Raw genomic sequence first — 24,084 nt, forward strand, 5'->3', positions numbered from 1 at the left:
TTTATCCACGACACCTTAAAGGCCGGTCCGTGAAAATATTGTCGGGCATAAACCGGTCCGTGGCACAAAAAAGGTTGGAGACCGCTGATTAAGAGGACCCGAGGGAAGCTCGGAAAGCTAAGCAGAAGTTATTTGGAGAGTGACTGCCGTTGGTTGAAAAGAGAGTTTAAAAAAAAAAAAAAACTTCGGTGGTGTTGCACACTATTTTATATTATTTTTTTAAAGTCATTGTTAACCCTTTAAAGCCGGTCAGAGCAGCACGCTCCGTTTTGCGTAACTATTGTTAAATCCCTGTAGAACCTGAACCGCGTAAGCTAGCGCAATAATTTGTTTTGCATATGAAACCGGAGGAGTTGTACTTACATCTGATGCCATCAGCTTGTCCTCGGTCACAGTTTCCTTCCACATAAAGCTTTGCAAAAATTGCATAAAAAGCGCTTGCAGGAACAAAAACATAATATTCCAGAAACACGCTTTGCCGTTCCTATCAGCTGTTCGTAACACTTCCCACAGTGAAATGATGCACCTGCTGTTTTCTTTGCAAATTTGCATCATAGGATTGTTTTTTGTTTTTCCTGCAGTATATAAAAATTGCTGTATCTCCAAAATAAAACTATGAAGACACTCAAAATAAATTTCCTGTTGTTGTAAACTATTTTTTGCAACTTTATTGTATTTAAAGTTTTGAGGGATAAACCTCTTAAACTTCTCCAAGTAGAAATATATGTAAACAAAACAAAAGCGATTTTCAATTTTTTTTGTAGTTTATTGCACTTTTTTGCAATTTATGTACTTACTATGGACTTAATGCATACATATTATTAAAATATGGGCTATAACAGTTTTATTGATGTATAGCAACTTGAAATGTTCCCACAAATGGCACTACAGCATGTAAAAAAATAATATAAGCTCTGGTGGACTTGGTTCTATAGTAGGTCTTAAAGGGTTAAATAAATATCGTCAAATAATCGTGATCTCAATTTCAGTGAAAATAATCGTGATTATCATTTTTGCCATAATCGAGCAGCCCTAAGTAACGGAGCTGAAAAGTGAGGGAAAGGGCGAGTCCTTTCCTGTTAAGCATCAGCCACACTTACATTGTACTACATGTCAAGTATTTTTTATTTTTTTTTTTTAGAAGTTCATCATAAGTCAAAAATAAGGTCTTGTAGATTATCCCTTTCAGAAACTACAGCTCCCAGCGAAATGACAAATGACCCACCTGGAGCCAAGAGGCGGCACAGAAACCAAGCAGCGTCTCCAAAACACTTCACCTGTGGACCGGGCTTCAACCACCTCAGCTTGCCAGTCTGGCACCACAAGTCCCAGTCACACCCTAGTGGTAACCCTGGCAGGGCGAAAACTTCATACCGACTCTTGAGCTGAACTTGGAGATCTCAAAAGAGTGTGTGAAAATGCTGAGATTGACAAAATGTAAGCCGCTGACCCGCATGGCTCAAAGGCCTCATCACGCAGCACTAATAAAATTTAAAACTTGGGTTTCCCACTAAGAACCATCCCCCCCATCCACCTCCCTTACAAAAAAGTGAAGGGACAATCAGATGGGGCGCCTGCGCTGTCTGCACAAACTATCTTGGATCATCTTCACATTCCTATGCTGTTCACTCATCTGCAGGCGCTTTCACTTGCAGTTTTTCAGGCATTGATGAATGCATTATTAAGGCACAAACGAGCCACAAACGTCGACTGAAATTGTCAACATCATTTGAACCAGTGCTAACTGACTCCCTAGTCACTGTACAATATTAAAAAAAAAACAAAAAAAAAAACATGAATAAACTATAGAGAGGAAATCAAATTATGCAACAGCCCTCACTTATGAGAGTGATACAGAGATTCATACGAATAAAGATACATTTCTAGATCATCATGCGTACCGTAGGCAGGTAAATGTGAGTGGGTAGGAGAGATGGTGAAGAGATAAAGAATAATAAGGGACGACTCCTTCTCCTGGGGTGGTCTCCTTCTCAGGTTTCTGAGCCTGATGTGAGATCATGTCTGGACACTGTTAGAGGGTCATGGGGCTTTGTTCTAAATCATGTACTCTAAAGGCAGTTACATGGACTGATTAACCAAAGCGAGGATCGCTCTAAAGGGAAGGTTAAACAACACGACACTGGATTTGACTTTGCAAAGCAAAACTAGCACAGCTCACTGCTGCTGACTAGGGCTGCCACGATTTGTCGACTAGTCACGATTATGTCGACTATCAAAATCGTCGACGACTGATTTAATAGTCGACGCGTCGTTTGAAGCTTTGTAAGATCACAAAAGACGCAGGAATAAGTGGCAGGATTTAAGAGTGTAATAACGGACTGAAACAGAAGATGGCAGCATTGCATGTACAAGGATGTCAGCTACCGTTAAACCCCGAAGAAGAAGAAGAAGAAGAAGAAGAAGAAGAAGAAGCAGCAGCTGTGTCCCAGAATTCATAGCGCGGCCCAGCGCAGTTTCCAACAATGGCGGCAGCTAGTTAGTTTTAATGTTACTCTTATTATTCTTTCTGGGTCACAAAATAAACGTTTAACATATTTTCAGGCGAGAATGTAGCTGTGTAAACCTCAAATATCTGCTCAGTTTATCAGGACACCACATATTTTCAAAAGCGCTCCGACGTTTTCGGAGACATCTGTTACCCACTAGCTCGTTAGCGAGCCGGGGGCTAGGCTCACTAGCGCCATGAGAACACCAGACTCCCCGCAAATTGTTTTCAAACCCACCACCGTCTTTCGCTACTCAGGTTAAATATATATGAGTCACTTAGATAACTTAAAATATTATTGTTTGGCTTTTTTTTTTAGTATTTTATTTGTTCCTGAGTAAATCAGTTTGTCTGAGATTAAAGTTATAGTTTTTACACAGCTGAATAAACGTCAAGCAGACAGCTGATTATCAGAAGTGTGAGATGCTCCAGAATATACTCCAGTGTCCTGTTATATTTTAGATAGCAAGGAGTTTATTAAACTTCACCGAAACAATCTGCAAATTTCATTAAAATTCAATAAACTATCATCTTGTCTTTATTTTTAGTTAGCACAGACCTTAAACACTTAAAGCTGTAAGCTAATGATAGTTATATAAGAGCAGATGCTGCTGGTGCAATAAGCTGTAGTTTTACGTCTAATGGATGATGATCTGATTAGTCGACTAATCGCAAAAATAATCGGTGACTAGTCGACTATCAAAATAATCGTTTGTGGCAGCCCTACTGCTGACACTTGCTGGCATGACTGAAAGTACTGATTAACCCCAACCCGTTTGACAAAAAGCAAACAAGATGTCAAATGCACAACTTTTTGCAAAAGGTATTCATGAAATTGTAGATGCAAAGCTTGATATTGTGTTAATATGGATTTTCCTGGTAACAGCAGTGTTTTAAAGTGGATCTATGTCATACCTGATGTTAAAAGAGAATACACCAAATCGCAACGACAATTGCATCAGGGTGCTTTATATTCTATGGCAAAATTCCTACAATATTAGAAACCCGAGAAATCACACAAACCACTATGAGCAAGGGAGGAAAAAAGAAATCCCTTTAAACAGGACGAAACAGTAGCATAACTAAGGGAGGTTTCAGGGTCACCTGATCTAGCCCTAACTAGAAGTTTGTTTGTTTTTTAAAAAAGTAAACATAATGTTACAATATGACTGTACTGTAAATTTAAACATATCACGACTCACCCAATTTGCAATGCGGGCCCCAGCTGTGCATGCAGGGAGCTGAGCCTGAACAGTAAAAATGTGTCATTTCAAATATAGATCCAGAAAGCCGCCACTAGCTACCACTTTCCGCACATTTTGAACCACAAAATGTTTTCAATCTTTGCCTACATAAAGTTTCATAACATGTAAGAGGTCTCTGTTCTGTCAATGCATTGATCTTAAATTGAATGTCGTCTGTGTTAAGCAGACTTGGACAAAATAAATCGCCACACACACCTTCCTAAAGATTCAGTGCATGTTAAACTAAATGTACAAAACACATTTTCCTGATAAAGCAACAGGTATCAACCATAACATACAAATGACAACGCGGCGAATGGATTTTTCATAAATGCACTGTTATTAAGACTGGAGGTCATTACAGCCTGAATAATGAGTGCTGCAGTGTAACACAACATTCGTCTTTATGGCATGAGATGATTAACTGGATGCAGGATTTGTGTTGGCTACTTTTGCGTGCCAAGGGAGGTAACCTGGGAGCTGTGGTGAGGAAGAAAAACAGCGAACCCATGCTTGGCCAAATTACAGAAATATATAAGGACATTTATGCACAGTCATATAGACGTACACATGAGGATGGAACAAATAACACAGCTTGAGACATCACACGTTGAGAAGTTTGTTCATTCTTGTTTGACACCTGAACGGTTTAAATTGGCAAACGCTCTGTGTCTGTACATGAGCGGATTATATAAAAAGGAGGACAGTTTTTGAGTTGTGACCCTCATTTGCGGCAGGAAACCTCACTGCCAAAGTACACACATAAAATGCACAAACACACAAATTTCCTCTTTTACCTGTTCAATTTGTAGGAAAACTATCTCACAGGATAGCGACCCTGCCTGACAGAAAACGGTGAAGATTAGTCTAGGCCAGGGGTTGGCAACCTGCGGCTCTTTAGTCGTTATAGTGCGGCTCCGTGTGGTTTGGGAAAATAAATTTGTCTGTTTTTTTAAGTAATTAGCTGAAGTGTATTTTATTTATGTTAATTCTTTTTTTTAACTTGTACTTCTAAATTGGAAGATTATTGTGATATTGAAACACAAACATAAAATGATATTCTATTATTTTTTGATTGCTCAAAATAAGCGTCGCACTTGCGGGAAACCGGTATACCCGCCGAAACGCCGTGCCTTTATCGAGACTTTCAACCCCAGGTAGGCCAATTATGGATCTTCGGATCCACATTATGTCGGCAGCTGTTCTCCACCGTGAACTATGTTAAAAACAAACACCGCTCACGCCTCACAGATGACAGCTTACAGTCCTGCATAAAGATGAAAGTGACTTCGTACAGCCCCGATTTCCAGACGCTGTGCGCAGAGGTTCAGGAGCAGAAGTCCCATTGTAAACCTATCACGGCAGACCCGACGATGTTTGCATGAACAGGCTTTTCAGCATCTCTTTATTGACCACTTTTCACACACGGTTGCTGTACAGCCGGCTGTAGCTTTTCAGCTCACAGCCGCACAGACGTTAAAGCGGCGAGGCGTGATTGCGGGTGCCACTCAGGTGCGTCCGCCTCCACTGCAGCACCTCTTCTTTAAGAGTTCAAAATGTGTTAATTACATAAATAAAATTTTATTTATGTCATGATAGAGAAATATAGAGAAAATTTAATTTTCTCTATAGCAGTTCATGAATTTCATAAGCAACACACCTTAGTTGTTCACACAAAGCATAAAGGTAAAAAAAACCAAAAAAAACAGTATATACAGTGTTATCTTCATTTTAGATGTCAAAAAGTATTTGCGGCTCCCAGTGTTTTCTTTTGCGTGGAAATTGCTTCCAAATGGCTCTTTGGGTGCTAAAGGTTGCTGACCCCTGGTCTAGGCAGAGGAGGAAGAGAGACATAGAGAAAGAAAAAAATGGAAAGGAAGAGAGGATTAAAGTAGGAAGAGGAAGAAATGAACAGTGATCAAGCAGATGACGACACAAAAGTGACCCATGATAAAAGCAGGGAGAGCTGGTGTTTGAGGTTGAGAGTCTGAAGAGATCAAAGGCCGAGAAGGAAAAAGACAGAGGCAGAAAAAGAAATGCAAACAAAGAGAGATTAGACATGTGCACCTGTTGGTTTTGGCACGCGTGGAGTGCAGTCGATAGGCCCAGAAACTCTTATGTAGACCTTTGGTTAGGGAAAGAAATACGACTTACAGCGAGCCCAGTGATTATCTTGGACCTAACATAGACCTTGGACTTAAGATGTGATCAAGTGGTTGGCACATTGGCTTCAAATCAAACCCAAACATGCTGCAAATACTTGTATGTCATATGTTTTCACATCCATTACTCATGAGTAATTAGCAATGTTACTCACCCTTGTTTCTTCAAGTTTGTCTGCTTTTAACCAAAGTTATGTTTGTAGAGTCACTGTGTCGAAATGATTCTACCTTCATAATCACGCCTTTGAGATGCAAGCTCCTTAACTGAACACTTGCACCAACCTTAGCTAAATCAAGGCAGGTGGAAGAAAGGCTTCAAATGCAACATGAGGAGCTGCTGACGGCAGAATTAAAACAGACAAGGGGAACAAATGAGAGCCAAACCGTTTTGTTTTTCTAAAACACAATAAAATATATTTATTAGTGAAAACAAATAGCAGTAGTCAGACTTTAACAATCCTCTCTCAAACATGTCTGACTCTTCTGATTAGAGTGTATGCAGCTCCCATTTATGTCACGTAGCTCAATCTAAAGGTAGTTTAGCTAGATGGCAGGCTAACTAATAAAATAAATAAAAGAAACTGATGACGGTCCATTCCACTTATTCATCTGTGGTGAATAAATGCATTATTTGGCATTTGAGCATACATTTATTTAACTAGCACAAGTGGAATTATGCTTACAAGCTAACTAGTGCTACATGGTTACGTTAAAATGTGCTGAGTAATATTAAAGTACATTCAGGTTTATGTTTAAGTTCTGAAAGAACTTTTTCCTTTATGAAATTTCCATTACAAACGCCGCCTCTATAAGTCTGTACACACTGGTGGGAATAACAGCCATAAATTACAGTAGAAAAAACACTATTATATGAGTCATTTCATCTACAATCATAATCTATTTCACAATCTCTTATTTGCCTGAAAACCTGGATGGATGGATGGTTTGAAAGACTGCTTAAGGGCAGTAGGTCTCAAAAATGGTAGGTGGTGAAAATCTTTGAAATGAAAAATATGCATCTGTTTAACTAAACTGTTTTCTCGGTTGGAAATTTGGATTAGATTACCTACTGATATTTTTGTTTTTGTTGTACTTGTCATGTTGTTTCAATCCAACATGCAAGCTGAATAAAAATAGAACATTCTTAATTTTTTGTCTACAAAAATACTCAACATATTTTATTCAGAAATTGTCGGTACTAGTTTTTGCCAGGTCAGGTTTTTTTGTTTTTGTTTTTTTAGTGTGGGCTCAAATGTGGGACTTTACAAGGCCGATTATCTAGGTAATAAGATTTGAGATGCAGCTTCATGAGAAGAAAGGGCAGTGATATGTACTATTTATTTTTCTCCCTATAGCACTTCTTACCAGCAGCCAACTATGTGTTTTGTTTTGAATAGACACACATATGAGATTCTCTTTAGCTCAGAATTGAAACAACTAAATTCCCGGAGGATAGGCAGAATGAGTCAGCACAGATGTCGGAAAGGGCTAATACAAAAAAAAAAAAAAAAAAGGAAAACAAAGCAAGCCATCTCCCTTATTAGCCATAAATGAATGAATGAATGAATCATCTGGAACTGGCTGAATAAAGAGAAAATTTAGCCTCTGGCAGATTCTCCTGTCTTTTGTCAAGTCTGTGAAGCAAAGTGTTCTCACCCCAGCAAGTACAGGCCTATTTCCTGTATGGTAATTTAAAGAAACATGACTGCCAAGGTGTTTATTTGTATTTTTTAAATACCTGCAGATACAGATTACTCACATTAAATTGAGGAAAAGGAATTAAACCAATGCATCAATGTCAGTTTCAACATCATAGGACCTACAAGCCTGCAGCAACTTAAAGTACTATTAAGTAAGGGTCCAACCTAGTTCACCTGAAATTTGTGCAAATACAGAATTTGAGTTAAAAACCAATATGAACTCTCCTATATGCAAAGGATATAGATATATAGTAAATCCAAGGCACGCGCACACACACACACACACACACACACACACACACACACACACACACAGTTTCATCAACATGTCAACTGTTGGGGGGGTGTCAGGGTTTTTTTTGTTTCGTTTTTTTCCCTGAGCTGTCTAAACATCGAAAACCTCTCCTATTCAGATTCATGAGTCGATCGCTGGTGTGTGCAGAAGCTTGAGCATGAGTGCTTTCAAAAGGGAGAGAGAGGGAGAGAGTTCCCCAAGGACATTCACAAGTTTCTAGTATGTAAATGGAAAAATGGCTTTGCTGCTGTAAAAGCCAGGAGGGGGAGAGACGTGCTTCTTTGATGATGTATGCAGGAGACATATGACGACTCCTCTCGAAGAAGATTCACCCATTTGGCATTCCTGCTGCGGCGGTCAACGTGCTCGGTTTGGCACCTCATTAAACACCGAAATAATATTCACATTCTAAGAATGGGTAGGTAGATTATATGAGTCCATGATTTTACACTTACTATAAAAGTCGGTCTCATTTTTTATTTGACTGCCTTACTTTTTTTTTTTTTAAGTCAAAATTAGATCCACTGAGTAAGTTAATCATTTTATTTGTTCCTTCATTATCTCATACTTTACAATATACAGTCACATCACTAAAACTAACCCAGTGCAGAGGAGTGTAAATCAGCACGCCACTACAAATGTGGGCACAAACGCACGCAGACTACACCACCAGTGAACACAGATACCTGTTCCCACAGAGCTCAGTATCAGCCTAACAGTGCTTTCACACATAGACCAGGTAACGCAGACAGACTAACGTTTCCGGGAAAGGTAAGAGGTGTTGGCTGCACTCCTGTGACTGGGAGCCATGAAAACAGAGCAGGATTAAAACTCCTACTTGCTTCAGATCAAGGACAAAACACCATCAAAGACTTTCTTTATTTTGCATTTGTGTGTGTGGTTAGTGTTACAATTATTCTTCAATTTTGCTAAACTCGAGCTTTGCAACGGACTATTTCCATCTTTTATATACAGCCTATGTTTTGACTCTAAAACAGGAAGTTCCATGTGGGAAAATGGCTAAAGGAACTCGCATTTGGCAGAGAGCCGTGAAAATGCAAGCCAAAGACAGACGCCTGTATGCAAATTAGTCATGACGCTCTCAATTCAGCTTCACTGAAATCATCAATGGGAGCACGCGGGCACATTTGCATAGACTTGCAAGCATTCGAAAGCAGCAAAACCTGTGAAAAATCTCACGTTTTTGATTGGGGTAGCACGGGCAAGGCTATTTGTAAATCTGAAAGGGATGAACCTCAGACACATTCTGCCAGAGCAAATGAAACATGAGCTCTCAGCTTTGTCCAATTCCCAGGCTACACAGCCTGAGCACATTTTCTGAAAACATGCATTATTATATCACAATTGTTTAAAAAAAAAAAAACTAAGTCCATAACAAGTGAAGAAAAGCTGCACATTGTCACCCTGTTCGCTTGCCAGCAAGATACCAGCAGAAAACCTGGCCAGCTGACGTACTGATGCCTGGGCTGGAGTATTTGAGAATAATTGGCATGACACCAGCCAACCAAGCCTAAAACAAACCTGGTCTACTGAAAAGTAAAGATCTGGGAAACAGAAGTGTGGAAGTCAAGAGAGGATGAGGAGGAGTGGATGAGACCGGATAAAATGAGACTGTAGTGTTCTTGTAGAAAGCGTTATAACTGGGCTTCTGCCAGAAAAAAACAAAAACTTTAAAAAGAAAGAAATAAAGGAGACAGACCAGCTTGCTAGGCTATTGACTCAACATTAAGACCTCTCAGCTAGAATGCCAGGACTGATTTCAAAAACACGCCGTCTGTCTGTTGGATGAGAGACGTTTTCTTTGTGAACCACAGATTTTCTAAATTCAGGAAGTAACGGGGGACACGATCTATACTGAAAAGCAGTAAAATCATTTAAAGGGATTCTCCACAGGTTACGTCACAGAAAGGATCATGACATTAAGGACTGGCTTGCAGGTTTTGGGTGAGTACATATAAGTGACGGTATAGTCAGAAGAGATTCAGGCTGTAAATTGTACAGAAAAACATGTCAGAAACCTAAAAACAGTCTATTCATACTACACCAATACACATCAACAGTAGCAGGTTTGTTGAGCCTGACCACAAGTTGACACACTCAGAAAGCAGGACATGCCAACTGTTTGTTACAACCAAGTCAAACAGGAGGAGATCACATAGAGAACCTGGACAGACGCACTTAAGACAGTGTAAACAAGCATAGGATAACTGGTAAGTTTCTTAAACTCAACGCCTACAAGTGAAATGTGCTGCAAGAACATCTTAAGATGGTCCCCGTGCAACAAGAGCAATATGACTTTATGAGTCAGACCTCACGTGAGACATTATTGGTCATCAAATCCCGACTTGACTAAAAAAACCATTATATTGTACTGGCGCAATCTATGCGAAGTGTACACAGTACGCCTGGATTTTTCATTGTTTATCCAGGGAACAAATATCATTTTGCAGTCTTTATTTCAGAGAGCTGCACTGTTTGGCGATCTTGAGTAAAGCTGGCCATCTCCGTGTCAAACACTGAGGCCTGTTTGGCCTAATGCTCATGTTCCATTACTTTTGAGTCAGCCTAAACCAAATAAACCACTCGTTTAGTAGACACATATCTGAGCTCAGAGACACTGATAGCTAAACACAGTTGTGCATGTAGCTTTTTATGAGTCTCCATGTTTATAAGACTTGTGTATGTGTGTGTATAGGCAGACATAAAGATATGGATAGCACCAGAGCGCGACAGTAGGGATTCACACGCATTTGGAACAGTTAAAGTGGTGTTTCGGAGTCTACCAGCATTTCATCTCATGCTCAAAGCTGTGACACTCCTCCTTGCCTCCTAATTAGCGAGCTGTAGCACATTTTCCCCCTTTGCCATTTTCTGTGCAAGAAAAACAACAACGCATTTCTTTTCATCTTCCAACCAGCCTTGTCTTACAGAGACAGACGGAGGCAGAGAGTCCAGAGTTCAACTCATTAGTCCAGGTCACTTCCTGATTCATCTTCAAAGCCAGCAAGCCAGCAGCGTACAAAAGGCAAAGGACATGGTTTCACATGCCACCACCCACAGACACAATTACACCATGAATCAAGAGAAGATGAAGATGTTCGAGAAGATAGGCAAAGAAGTAGAAACAGTGAAAGCATTTTTAATCCACTGAAACCTGAAGGCATAAAGATCATACTTTTCTTTTTTTTCCTGAGGTATTCCAGCAATGCTGAAACCAGTGCCACAAAAACCCAAATGTCAAAGTATCTCTAGCATTTACAGCATTATAACCATGGACTTTACTGTCTTTTAGCTCATTATTTTTGCTTTAAAGACCAATTGTTTTCATGTTTAAAGGTCAGTCATTGAAACAAAAGGGTGTTGAGACCAAAACAGAGCCAGAGGCCCAACGTTGCTAATATTGCTCTGTGTTTGATGTATGGGGATGGATTGCAGACAGACTCCAATGACAAATATTTGTGTTCTATGATCGTACTACATATTACTAGATATGTACCACATTTTAGTTCACGTTGAGGCATTGTAGTGCAATGGCTTAAGTGGACAAAACTGTGTGGTTACTACCTGGACATCTTTAAATGGAGCTGGAGGCTTGTTGCCTCCAATTGCCCAAAAATGTAATCACTGCTGCTTTTCACAAAATAAAATCAAAGGTTTACTCGGCTACAGTACACCTTCTTCATATTGTGTTTTAGTCAAATTTAAGGTTGCTTACCTGTGAATTCACACATGCACACACTATACACGCTACCACAGCTTTACATCGGTGCACTGATGGGCCTTGGGCCTGTAAATTTACACAAGGTTTCCATGTTTTACTGTCTCGCAGTATGTGAATAAAGAAGTTAGACCACCTCCATGACCCTGTGACCCTAGAGTTTGGGAGGCGTCTTACAAATCCTCAGAAACTGAGAGAAGACTGCTGCCACTGTGCTTTTGTGTGTTTGTGAGTGTGTGTGAGACTCCACAATATGAAAGCCTGCCATTTCTTGGCTGTGACCGATTCACACGATCTTTTCTACTCTAGTTTTCATTCCAACCCCCAGCACCTACTTTAGCATTTTCTGTCTATGCTCTGAACTGCACGCTGCCTTAAAGCCTGCTGTTACTTATGCGCAGTCAGATCTCCATCCCCCCCTCCCAAAGAAAATGCACTTACCATATACAAAAAAAACCCAACAAAAACAAAAAACTGCAACTAGGCATAAAAACATGGGTGAAAATTTGAGACACCCTCGGAATAAGCGCTCCTTAACAAAAGTAAAAGTTGGGCGATTATATATGCGACTCAGAGCACCGAGAAAGAGGCGTAAGCAGAGAAAGAGAAACGAGGGAAAAAAGGCATGCAAAACAGTCTGATCTGCTTCTCCACAGTTGGAGCTCCAACTCTCCTCATCAAGAATGTAAAGCCTCTTCTGCAGGAGTGTGCGCATGCATCCGTGAGTGTGTGTGTGTGTGTCTGCGCATTTTGAGGGGGATGGGGACCATGTTGTCTGGGGGGCAGGGGGAGTGGGAGCTGGTCCCCGTATTCTCTTTGCCCTCCCAAATGGGCATTTTGTTCACTGCCCCCCTTTGCCTTCACCACAACCCCCGCCCCTTTCCTTTCCCCTCTCTCTCTCTTATTCAGGCGGAGTTCATTTTGAGTCTCGCCCATTGTGGCGAATGAAGGGACTGACTTGCTAAAGGGTGGCCTGGGGTCCCCTGGCTCACACTGCCAGGTCATCTCCTGTTGGAGCTAACTAAGTAACACTGGCTGGAATCTAGAAAAAGAAAACACAAAGCTTGGATCACCAATAAAGATCCTCTCTCTCTTTCACACATGCACACACATTCATTGTGGCTTATGTGTGTGTGAGAGAATTAGTGTGTAGAAAAGAGAGGGCAGAGGGAGGGTGACGGCGAATGGGACATGAAGAGTGAGAGGGGTAACAGAGAAAGAGAGAATCATTAAGAAAAAGTGAGAATGAGCCGATTAAGCACAGCCTGTTAATTAGTTCTTATCACTAATAAGCAGAGGGCCGAGTTAGCTACTTTTGCTAAAAACCTGGAGCGCTGCGCAACGACAGGATTTAGCTCAACACACAGGAGATAACTGCGTGGATAATTTCAGTTGTCAGGAAAGTTGATGATGAAACTATACAAATATTATATACATTTGGACCAAAAGTTACTGCTGGATTATTGTGGTCTCAATATCTTATGTATATCTCAGTGTTTTGTCACACGTACTGTGGTTAAATCAGAATAAAAGGTTACGCAATATTGTTACTATTTTCACTCAGTTTGGGAAAGCTCAGCTTTTTTAAGTGTTGCTTTAAAAAAAAAAAAATAAGCCCAGTCGATGCGTTTCCTACAGTAGATGTCAGTCTGCAATCCCTCCTAACAGAAAAAAGCGCTGACTGGCACAGAAGCCAAGCACTATAGACAGGATCAGCTCCAACAATTGAATCTTAGCCAACCAAAAGAAATACAGATTGAGTGCGTTCTCTGCTTAGAGATCCTTCTTTCTAACATGGGCCCAAAGCCGTTGCAAACTTGTGTACGCTAGAAAGCTTCGCTGACGAAAATAGTAGTTTTATCTTGCACAACACATGAGTTTCTGGTCTACCGCTGCCTCGACTGAGTGGTACATTTGTGTTATTGTGTGCCTCAGATGTTTAGTGGGTTAGCTAGGATCCAAACTTACATTTGAAAAACACAAAAGTCTGTAGCTTTAGACCTACGAGGTAAAAATTGCGAGTGCGATGGATTTGAAAAGAGTTCTTTGTTTGTTTGTAGTTTGCACAAATCAACAAAGTGTGTTAACTGTTGCCACGTGTCATTGTAGCACTAAGTTCACGTATACCCTAGGGTTGTCATGACAATAGAATTGCAAAATCCGTGCTAATACCCAGTAAAGCAGTCCATACCATCTGATACCACGGGATAGAGTTTGAACCCATCCTCCAACAACAGAAGGAACGGCAAAGAAGTTGTTTCTTGAAAAAGCCAAGTTGTTCATTTTTAACAAATTTTCCCAAATTATAAGATAGATTTAACAAAATACGCACTTAAGATCAAGTTTAAAGGTTTTATTCATTTCTATAATTTTTTTTGATAAATTCACTTTAGATCATGAAGGTCAAATGTAGGTCAAATGATAGAACTTATTAATAAACAGAGTACAACAAACAAGACCATACCTAACATCACTGTGAAAGATTGAACTGGTCACTCCCTGCACTTTAAAAACAGACCTCACAGCAAAAGAAGAAACAGATTTTAAGAAATTATTGTAAACGTAGAAAAGTTAAAGTTCATCATCTTGTCCACATCTGCCGGCAGCCTCTCTCTCATCCACTGGTCACACTGCTCTGCCTCAGTCTGCAGCTCTTTAGGTGTGAAAACCCCATCTGATTTGGCTGCTCTGCTCCGGACAAGTTTTCAAAACTCAGGACCATCTTCTCGGTTCAGCAACGTTCCTTCGCTGCTCTGCACAGCCAGTAACATGTCCAGTTGTCCCCATGTCCATAATCTGCTCCGTCACAGCTCAATATTCCACCTGTTATTCATGTTTTATCCATCTACACTGAGCTCAGCTGCTATATTAATGGTAACAGATGGCTATTGTGTCCAATGTGACTATTGGGCAATTGCTAATAGATAAATAGTGAAACTAGTTGACATTCATATTTCAGGGCTATACTTCTTTATTTAAGAACATTTAGTTCATTGTTCTGTGAATAATGCCAGATGCTAGCTCTACCTGCAAGTGGCCCACTTAGCTTTATATCAGGTTAAACCGATAAGGACAGTATGTTTACAGCTTCCTAATCTAACTGCTTAACTTCAAAGCACTGCGACAGCAGCCAAGGAAACATTCCATCGAGATTCTTAACAGGAGCTTGGCATTTTAGGAGCAGGTCAGGAGGAAAAAGGAAAAGAGTGTGCAACCAAAACAGTTACAAAAATGTACAGGCTTAAGAGGCTGTGGGGGAAAAAAACAAAACAAAACAAAAAAAACACAGCAAAACCAATTTCAGTCAAAGCCAAACTGAGAGGCCCTCCTTTAACTAAGAAATGTGGAAAACGGATCAAAAAGCGGTGAGTTAAATGATCTGGCCACGACAGTACAGACAGATTTAAACCACAACAGCTGGTGCAGAAGGAGAAGAACATCAGTTTCATGCTTTGTCCTGACCGCTGTCCAACGGGAGCCAAGAGGCAGTGCAGCAGGCTGTACTTAAACTGGCTGAAAATGTAAAGGGATCTGACCGAAATGATGGAAAGCTGTATCATGTAAACGCTCTGGAAAAAAATATATTTCTTTCCATAAAGCTCTTCCAACAGCCTTGCAGTCCAAAACGACTCAAACACAAAACAATCTACAATTTGTATTTACAAGTCAAATTTTACAACCTGACATGGATAACTTAGAAAATGTCACTTAAAACATGTGGAAAATTTCTCTTTTATCTGCTGAAGGAAGAAAGTTTTCTATGCTCAACTTTTTGATACGCCAAGTACTCTGGTAGCCCATCATTGTCTAGTATGCAACTTACGCAAGTGTGATGTGGAAATGTGATGTACTAAAGCCTCTAGTGCATACACACTGAGAACAGACAGAAGATAAACTTTTGAAACCAAGAAATGTGCAAATCAGACTGTGGACACCTTTTTTTCTTTTGAGAAAAAAAAAGTGTGAATGGGAGTTTGTATGAATCTCAAGTTTCATCAGTGATCTTTCAGCCTGGTGCTGTTATGAAGACATTTTCTTAAAACTACCACACAGTCAAATTAGCACTGATCCAAAACCACAGGCTTTCATATTTGAGCACCATGCATATCTGCACAAATGTAACAACAGTCCACCCAACAATAGCTAGACAATAGGCATTAATTTAAAAGTCTGAACTAATAAAGTAAAGTCAACATTCCCACCTCTGGAGCCACGTCAAAAAATAAAAATAAAAGAAGATGGCCTCCTTGGTCATAATCATATTAAACAGTAGACTCTAATAAGACCAATAGATGCCCTACCCAAGATAAGAAACAATAAGAAAAAAAAAAAAAAGAGACAAAATTATTAAAAATGACCTCCTTAAATCCAGACAGCTTCTATCTGACAGTAATACCCAACTCCTAGTTTGATCCAAGAATTCTAGGGACCTCGCAGCGTTTGGTGTGTGCTTGGTTTAGAAGCCAGACACACTGTTCTCAAAGGCAGTTTGGTTATAAAGGGTGCCTGAACCCCTCAGTGGCTGGAATTAGGCCCAAACACACAAGCAGCCATTGATTTAATAAAAACTCTTTACTCTATTCTCTCCTGCATTGTAACAGAAGTAACAATCGACAGAGCTGGGCTGCTTCCCAGGATTTTGGACAGCCCAAGAATTTTGAAGACCAATGTGAAAGTCATCCCAAGTTTAAAACACTACAGACGTTGCTGTGGGACCTTGCAGCTGTTGGCAGAGAGCCCTGTTTTTTTCCAGCAAAATGAACAAAGGAAAACAAATTCTCAGTTTCGACTGAACAGTGCAACTTTCAAATTATAGAAGAAAAAAAAAAACTCTTGCCAATAAATGTAGACAGCGTATAGCCTCGAATGTGCACGATGCTCATTTGCAATTCAGCAAGGATAAAAACAATAAAGAACAAAAAAAGAAAACATTAAAGCTGCACACACTGCAAAACATTGCAGCTTGAAGTTATGAAGTATTCATGCATCTTCAGCAACTTGGGAGCAAGAATCTAACAACTATGTTTTAAAAGCAGGTAGTTTTAAAGCAACAGAAACTTTTCTGTGCAATAAAAGCTTGGGGGAAAAAAAGACACTGTTAAAATGAAAAAAGAACAGACAGTCCAGCACAGCCTCAGGGGGCTCATATACCAATGAGATGCATCACAATTTATGGTCAGAATGAAAAAAGAAGAAAAACTTCTGGCCTTGCTATTCAATTCAAGGTCGACTAATTCACAGCACTCCTGGTTCTATTAACCAAACACATAAAAAGAGATCGGAGGGAAAGGCAAACAGTGCATACCATTAATGGGATGAGGTTAGAATCCAATCAAGGTTAAACAAAGTAACCACATGTCACATTAACAGAGATCGTTAAAAACCAGACAGGAAGACTTTTAACCCATTCCCCCATAAATTCTATGGTTGAGCCGCAAACACCCAAGAATTTTACTTTGCTTTTAACATTTGATCTTGTGCTTGTTGTTTCAATGTGGATACTTTCTTTCTGTAAAGTGTGGGAAAGCTTAAAGTTGTGGTCTTTAGATAATAAGGATATAGAACAATCTGAAGATTAGGCTGCGACAGTCCATCAATTCTTCTGAGCACTTTTCCAGTTCCACGGCCACAGGGGGACTGCAACTTATCCCAGTTGCCATGGGGCAAAAGGCAAAGCCCATCACTAGGCTAACACAAAATGACAACCATTCAAATTTACTCTGCTTCCACTACTTGAAATTCTGTCATTCGTATTTAGACCTTGGCCTACTAGGGTAGCAACAAGGCAAGACTCAATCCAAATTAGTATTCACTGTTTAGGAACCAAGAATGTACGTACCAACTCACGAGCCAGTCTCCATACAAGGTTAGAGCTGAGCCAACGAAAGATTTTCCTAGTTGTTCCTAGTAAAATTAATTCGTTTATACATTGGTTCACCTCTGCTGGCACAAAATAAAATATTAATTACAGAATATCGGTTTAAATATGTGAACTGCATTTTAATTAAGTGAGACAACTGGGTTAGTTCACATTTGCTGTGACGACTTTACGATCTAACCCTGCTCGGACTCACTCATTTAAATGCCAGATAGAAAGAACAACAAGAATGCTCAAGAGTTCATCAGAATAAAATTTTACTGCAACATCATGCAGAGCTTCTGTTTGAATACTTGCATAATAAACATAGTAAAGATGGAGGAATGAATGAGACTGTTTCCATCAGTGAAACAGTCTCATATTTTGTCATTTGCAGAAGTACACTTACTGAAAGAGAAAACTTGGTCGCATTACATAACCTCTGTGCCCCGAAGAAAGGGAACTAAAAACAGCCCCATTATAGCTGGAACAAGGCAAGAGCAGAGACGTGCTGAAAAGACACTGAAAAGCTCATATTCCCATTAGATGAGGACTATTGAAAATAAAAAGTTCTATAAGACACCTCTTCTTTCATATAATCTGGGTTATAATCAGCTGAAAATGCTCTCAGACTACCAGGTTCCAATCTGAGCAGACAGGCTGCACAGTGGCTCACAAATAAATCGTAATCATGTTGTTAATTGAATGATCTGCTTCAACATGCACACTTAGAGAAGGCTCAAAGTCAAAAGAGAGAGAGTGTGGATGGGGAATAGTAACAGTCCCAGATGAAGCGGTGGGCCTGTGAGGCTCATAGTAACCTTGACTGAGCACAGAGCCATGCAGGCAACGCAGTAAGAGGCAAGAAGGCTTTGAAGCTGTACTGCAGAGAGCCTAGCAGGAATTCTGATGTCCTGCTGTATATCCTCAAACCTTCCTCCTCCCCCACCCTGTCTCTGCAACTGATTCAATATAAAGTGAGGGAACGGGAACACAGGCCAATAAAAGAGAAAGAAGAGAAATGGGAGCAAGAAGATTAGAATAAAGGTAGATGGAGACCGAGAGAGACAGAGGAGTGCATGTTAAATCAAATCAAGCCAAGTCTAGGTTAAAGAAACCAACAAAGTGTCAATCTCAGCTCTGTTACCATTGGACTGATCCCAAACCAGAAAATAGCAGAGTGAAGACATTGTCAGAGCTACCCCAACACAAACCTTCACTACGCTATCAATATTCAATTAGGGGGCCAGGGATAAATGGACGAGCCAGCCTCAGGGGTTCAGCCTCAAACCATACTGTTGTATGAGGATTGAGGCCCTTGAAACTAACACAGTGAAACTTTCTTTATAAATAAGCAGCCAATAGTGCATACATGCTTCTCAACGTTAAAAGCAATCAGGCTATGTACGTTTAACATCTCTCTTTACTGCATGTTTACAAGTGATCAAGCCTGTTGCTCCACTTACTGGTCAAAAGTAGCTGCAGTCGTGTGTTTTGTAAGAAAAGAGATTGAATTTCCTATCGAGATCCAAAACTAAACTTGCCATCTTCAGCCTTCTGCTTAAGCCTGCAGGAAATCGAGCATGAAAAGCTCTATAGGTATCTAAGACCTTCTCCTTTCACAATAAGCAGTCGTAATGTAGAAATCTTCATCATAAATTATTCAGGAAGATATGAAACGTCTCAAAAGGGAAAACTGTCATCAAGTTTCTGATTGATACGTCGCAAACCTGCAAAGTCTGACCCTACCTACATTAGGGTTTCACCACTAAATCAAATACATATATATTTATATTTATATTAAGAGCAGACCTGTCAGCGTAAAAGCATCAGCTGTAAGCCCTCAAGTCCCCTGATGACTAAGTCAATGACAGAGTGAACAAGGCTAACCCAGTGACTCAGAAACACCGATGAGAGGCGAGCCTCAAATTACACATCTGCCAGAGAATGAGGGGTGGGGTGCAGAGGGGTACAATTACATTTTAAATGGGCATGCTGGGATGCTCACTTGATGGCAAAATCCTCAGATCTCATCTGAAAAGGCAGCGCGTGAACTCGGCACATAGCTCAGTGGACAAAGAAACCTGAAGAACTCCTTTAAGAGATAATGAGGGCCAGCTGTGACTCAAGAAATTAAAGACTTTTAATGAAAATCAGTGATTCTGTTTGGATACAAACATATGTGGAAAAGATTGTTTTTCTTTTAAAGAGAGAAAGGGACAAAAAAAATTAGCTGAACTGGCACATCTCTGAATTTCAATCAGGCACGATATGAGCACCACAGCCGATGTCCTTTCGTGGCCTGAAACAGACCCTTGCAGTTGTGTTTTCACTGGAAAACCACTCTGGCAAATCTGTGAAATGTGCCACTTCAATTGAAGTAAGTAAAAAAACAAAAAAAAGCTTCACGCCAAGTCGGATTTTCAGAGCTCTGCAACATCTTCATAGCTCAAAACCGTTTTCCCCTGACACGGGGGAAGGATGCCGACTGCTGAACACTTCATTTTGTACGCTGCTGTATGAATGCGAAATTAGTCACGAGAATCTAAGTGAGGCCGACAATAAGCTGAGATCATTTCGTATTAATTACATCTTTGTCACTGATGGAGGCGTTTTACTCTCGTTTGAGGGGAAAACAGCTATTAATTCAAAGTATTCACACCAACAGGAGCTGAAAACAAGAATTGCACAGGGAGAGGGAAAAAAGTCAGAGAAAGGGAGAGCGATAATGATGGAAAGAACCAGAAACGGGGCGGCGAGAGCACAAACTGGAGCTCAGGGAGGGGATGAGCGGTGACAACAGCAGATCCGGTGGGATCAGAGGAAGCCCTCAAAGCCGACTCCCAAAGCTGGGATGAAGGCGACTCAGTGTGGAAGCAGAGAAGATGAAACACCATTTGGGGCCGAGGCCCCCCCGCTGCTGCGCCTCTGTGTTCGGGGCCTGCGAGCTCCTCTGCCTCTGAAGTGCTAAACACCTCCTTCACACCCCTGGCACTGCACCCTCCTGCCATTTGGTGATTTAATGCAGCACTGCACGGATGGATGATTATCATATAGTGCATTTACTCGTCTACTGGGGCTGCAACAATGCAGTCATTCTCACTGATGACTCTGGCTTCTTTTTAGAGTCGAAGCATTTTTTGTTTGGTCACTACAATACTAAGAATGAGTCCCCAAAAATGCTCACTTCAGTATCACACAAGATGAACACAAATCTGCTTGCAAGATGGAGTGATTGAGTTTGGAATTTTTGAATGAAATGACTTCCACTCTCCAAAGAAAGATCTGTCTCTCATGTCCACCGACTCGCTGTTGAATGGGTTCATTTCGGCTGGTATCTCATGAGATCAAAACTCCAAAACATCTGCATCTTTATTTTGACTGTGACGCTTGCTTGGCGGACAACAAACACTGATCACGACCAAACTAATCCCTTATCTTGAAAGCAGTCGGCGGGGTGTCTTTAGAAGGCAATGAAGCACACAGCTAGAAGCAGAAAATTGTGACAATTGCAGATTTCCTCCTTTTGGACCTGAATATTTTTGGTGTTTTGGGGCTTTTAAATAGACAGAAGGACTAAGAAGATGTGACCACAGAAATTTCAATTTTGTGGAGTTTTATTAATTAAATTATTAGACAAATCTACAAAAACAAATTCTAAAATTGCTAAAAACATTGCTCATGAAGAAAACATGTATCAGTGGCAGCTTTAGGTGCAATCATTTGTGCTAGAACTGATGCTGAGAGAGTGTGTTTCTATCCACGTGAAATCCAGGCTGTTTGCGTTTAATCATAAACCATCACCAGCTCTTTCTGGGGGAAATATGATTTTCTGGATGAGCCCATATGCTGCAGCAGATTGACTTGCGGGAGATTATTTATCAACCAGGTAAAAGATAAACTCGAGTATGTGCACAATGACATGTGCTCAGGAGCACACAGCGGGACAGAGGGCACTCATTTTTAAGAAATTATGACGTGCATTATGAAGGACACTTTGTCCCGCTTTTTGTTGGCATTTTCAGGTAGCGCGCACAAAAAACAAACACACACAGAGAGTGTAGTAATAACTGAAGGTATTGGAATTTAAATAAATTTCATTATTACTGGGACTACTTAAGAGCTTAAAAAAAGAATAAAAGGGTAAAACGCCAGCCTTTCAGAACCTCAAACCTCCGGCGTGTTCATGTCCCAGATAAACGCGTCCCAACTTCAAAGAGCCTGTTGTTACACTGCAACATAGAAGCTTATTGTTTCGCAACACTTTTAACATCTCTGTCGACAAACTATCTTTTCTGCGGTTATGAGAGTATTGTTGTTATTATTTTAGTTTTGCGCTGTGCAGGCCTGTTTTAGAGCTCCTGTTTGCGCCAGAAAAAAACCCATTAAAACCCGCTCCAACTCGCTCGACGTGACACGAGCGGAGGTTATCTGCTTTGCACCCAAACACATTCAGCGGTTCTTCAAACAACTTGGTGTCTTTTATTTGTTTTATTTAATTACCTGCATAGTGAAGACTCCCAGCTCCTGAGAGGACAGCTTTTTCATTTGTTCGGCCAAGACTTGCGCTTCTTCCAGGATGGAAAACTCCGTCTCGGCTCCGCAATATCCACTAGAAAGAGCCAAGCAGATTAACACGAAGCTCCGCGAAAAAGCCATGAAGCCTCCGCGCGAGCCAATGTGTTTATCCCGAAAAGCAGCGCGCGCGTTCAGTCTCAAAAACAGAGGTTTCTCCGCTGACCGCCTCGCCATGATGGTTGAGGGGGTTTACAAACTGGAGAAGCACGGAGTCAGAACGGGTGGTTTTGAGGGGGGGAACTTCAAGGGAAACTACTTTTACAACTTTGCAGCGTAGAGTACGTGTGCCCTTTCTCTCCGGTACAAGTCTCCAGAATTCCCAGCGACACAAATCATTGCACCTCCTTGAAATCCCTCCAGAGAAGAAAGCAAATCCATGCGGGGCAGGGAATATGTTTATTCTTTCTTTTCTTCCCCCTTACGTTGTCGGTGTTCCCTCTTCGATCAGTGGCTCCAACTCCTGGAAGTCTGGCAAAGTGTGTGTGAGCCGGAGAGTCACCACAAAGGGGGTGAAAGTAGTAGGCGTGGAAACACCGAGGAGTCCTGCCGGCGCCTGGATCTGACGATCAATGGATCAGGCTTTCGCGATGCCTTCAGTAGCTCCGTGAAAAAGAACACCGCCGATATGAAATAACCCTGTTTTATAGATAAATACGATGGGAAGAGTTTTTATTTCTCAGTCCCAATTCTTCAACGTGTGACAAAACAGGTTTATATTCATATATGAGTGGTGCATATAAATTACTGCTCAAAAATAGAGAAATCTCTTTAATTCGAGGTTCATCGAAAGCACCATCACGCCTTCAAAGATTTCTTACCAGTCACCAAAAAGGGAAGCGCCTCTGGGGAGTTTCACAATGATTTATTATTTTTAACTCTGTATTTTATTTATAGACTTGAAAAAATAATTAATCTTTTAATGGTTTAATTTCAGCTAAAAGCTAATTTTATCGAAATAACCCAAATCACTGATTTAGGTTGAAAGGCCCTGCAGTGCAGTGTGAGACAGCGACCTTGTATCCATAGGGATGAAGCAGTTTGGATAACATGCGTTTCTCTCTCTCTCTCTCTCTCTCTCTCTCGTGTGTGTGTGTGTGTGTGTGTGTGTGTGTGTGTGTGTGTGTGTGTGTGTGTGTGTGTGTGTGTGTGTGTGTGTTATTGAGAGTTTAAACTGTCAAAATCTGCAATGCAGGTTTGAGTTAATAAGATACTGTCTGACCAATAATCCCTCAAATTGTAGGTATTATGTATTTACTTTTATCTTCAGTCTAATATCCACCACAATAGTTTTTTTAAAAGGTTAATATTCTTATTATCTTGCATTTAAAACACGATAATCGGGATGAATTAATAAAACTCATGGACTGTTTGTCTTGCTCAGATTTGCTCCTTTGTGAAACAGGGTCTTGTGATAATTTTGAAACAAAGGTACCATTAATGCAATATATATACTATCATAGGGAGGCTGAGACCTGCTTCCAAATGAGTGTTAACCTCTTGAGCAAGCAAACATAGTAAATTGGTTCCATATAATGGATTGTGCTTTTACATCTCTGTGAATGAACTGGGTACTATAACCCCGGGAGCCTCCACTCCTACAAGAATCCAGTTCCTGTTTTCAGCACAGCTTCAACTGTACTTGGAGCTGAGTTGAATTGAGAAAAAGCAGAAGCCTGGTGTATTTGGGCAATTCATATTTTGATTGCTGACTGCAAAATAAAGTGTGACAGATAGATCATTCGTTAAAGAATGTTGTGGTCGGGTCTGATAATTTGAGGCTTTTGAAGTATAACAGCGCTCCGACTCGTTCAACAGCTGACCTCTAATCATTGCTCTCTCCCTCTTTCTCTGTCTGTCTGCCTGCCGCTCAGCTTCCTTGGACTGCAGAGCCTATTTGATTTGCAGCTGCACAACTGGCCTTTTCCCAGCCATCTCATGGCTGCTTGTAACTTTTCAGAGATTTTCTGGTTAACCAGCATTGCACTCAGGCACAAAATGCCTGC

At 40.6% G+C, this 24,084-nt stretch overlaps 1 protein-coding gene across 1 annotated transcript in view; it reads right to left on the minus strand.

Annotated features, from left to right (window-relative positions):
* Positions 1-22,592, minus strand: part of cachd1 (cache domain containing 1) — a 104,044-nt gene extending 81,452 nt beyond the window's left edge. Inside the window, exon 1 of the mRNA XM_026146152.2 lies at positions 22,007-22,592. Coding sequence (XP_026001937.1) covers positions 22,007-22,255 — 249 coding nt within the window. The 5' untranslated portion in view covers positions 22,256-22,592. The remainder of the gene's footprint in view (positions 1-22,006) is intronic.
* Between the last annotated feature and the right edge of the window lie 1,492 nt (positions 22,593-24,084).

This window comes from Astatotilapia calliptera, chromosome 17, assembly GCF_964374335.1.
Source record: "Astatotilapia calliptera chromosome 17, fAstCal68.1, whole genome shotgun sequence".
Lineage (NCBI taxonomy): Eukaryota > Metazoa > Chordata > Actinopteri > Cichliformes > Cichlidae > Astatotilapia > Astatotilapia calliptera.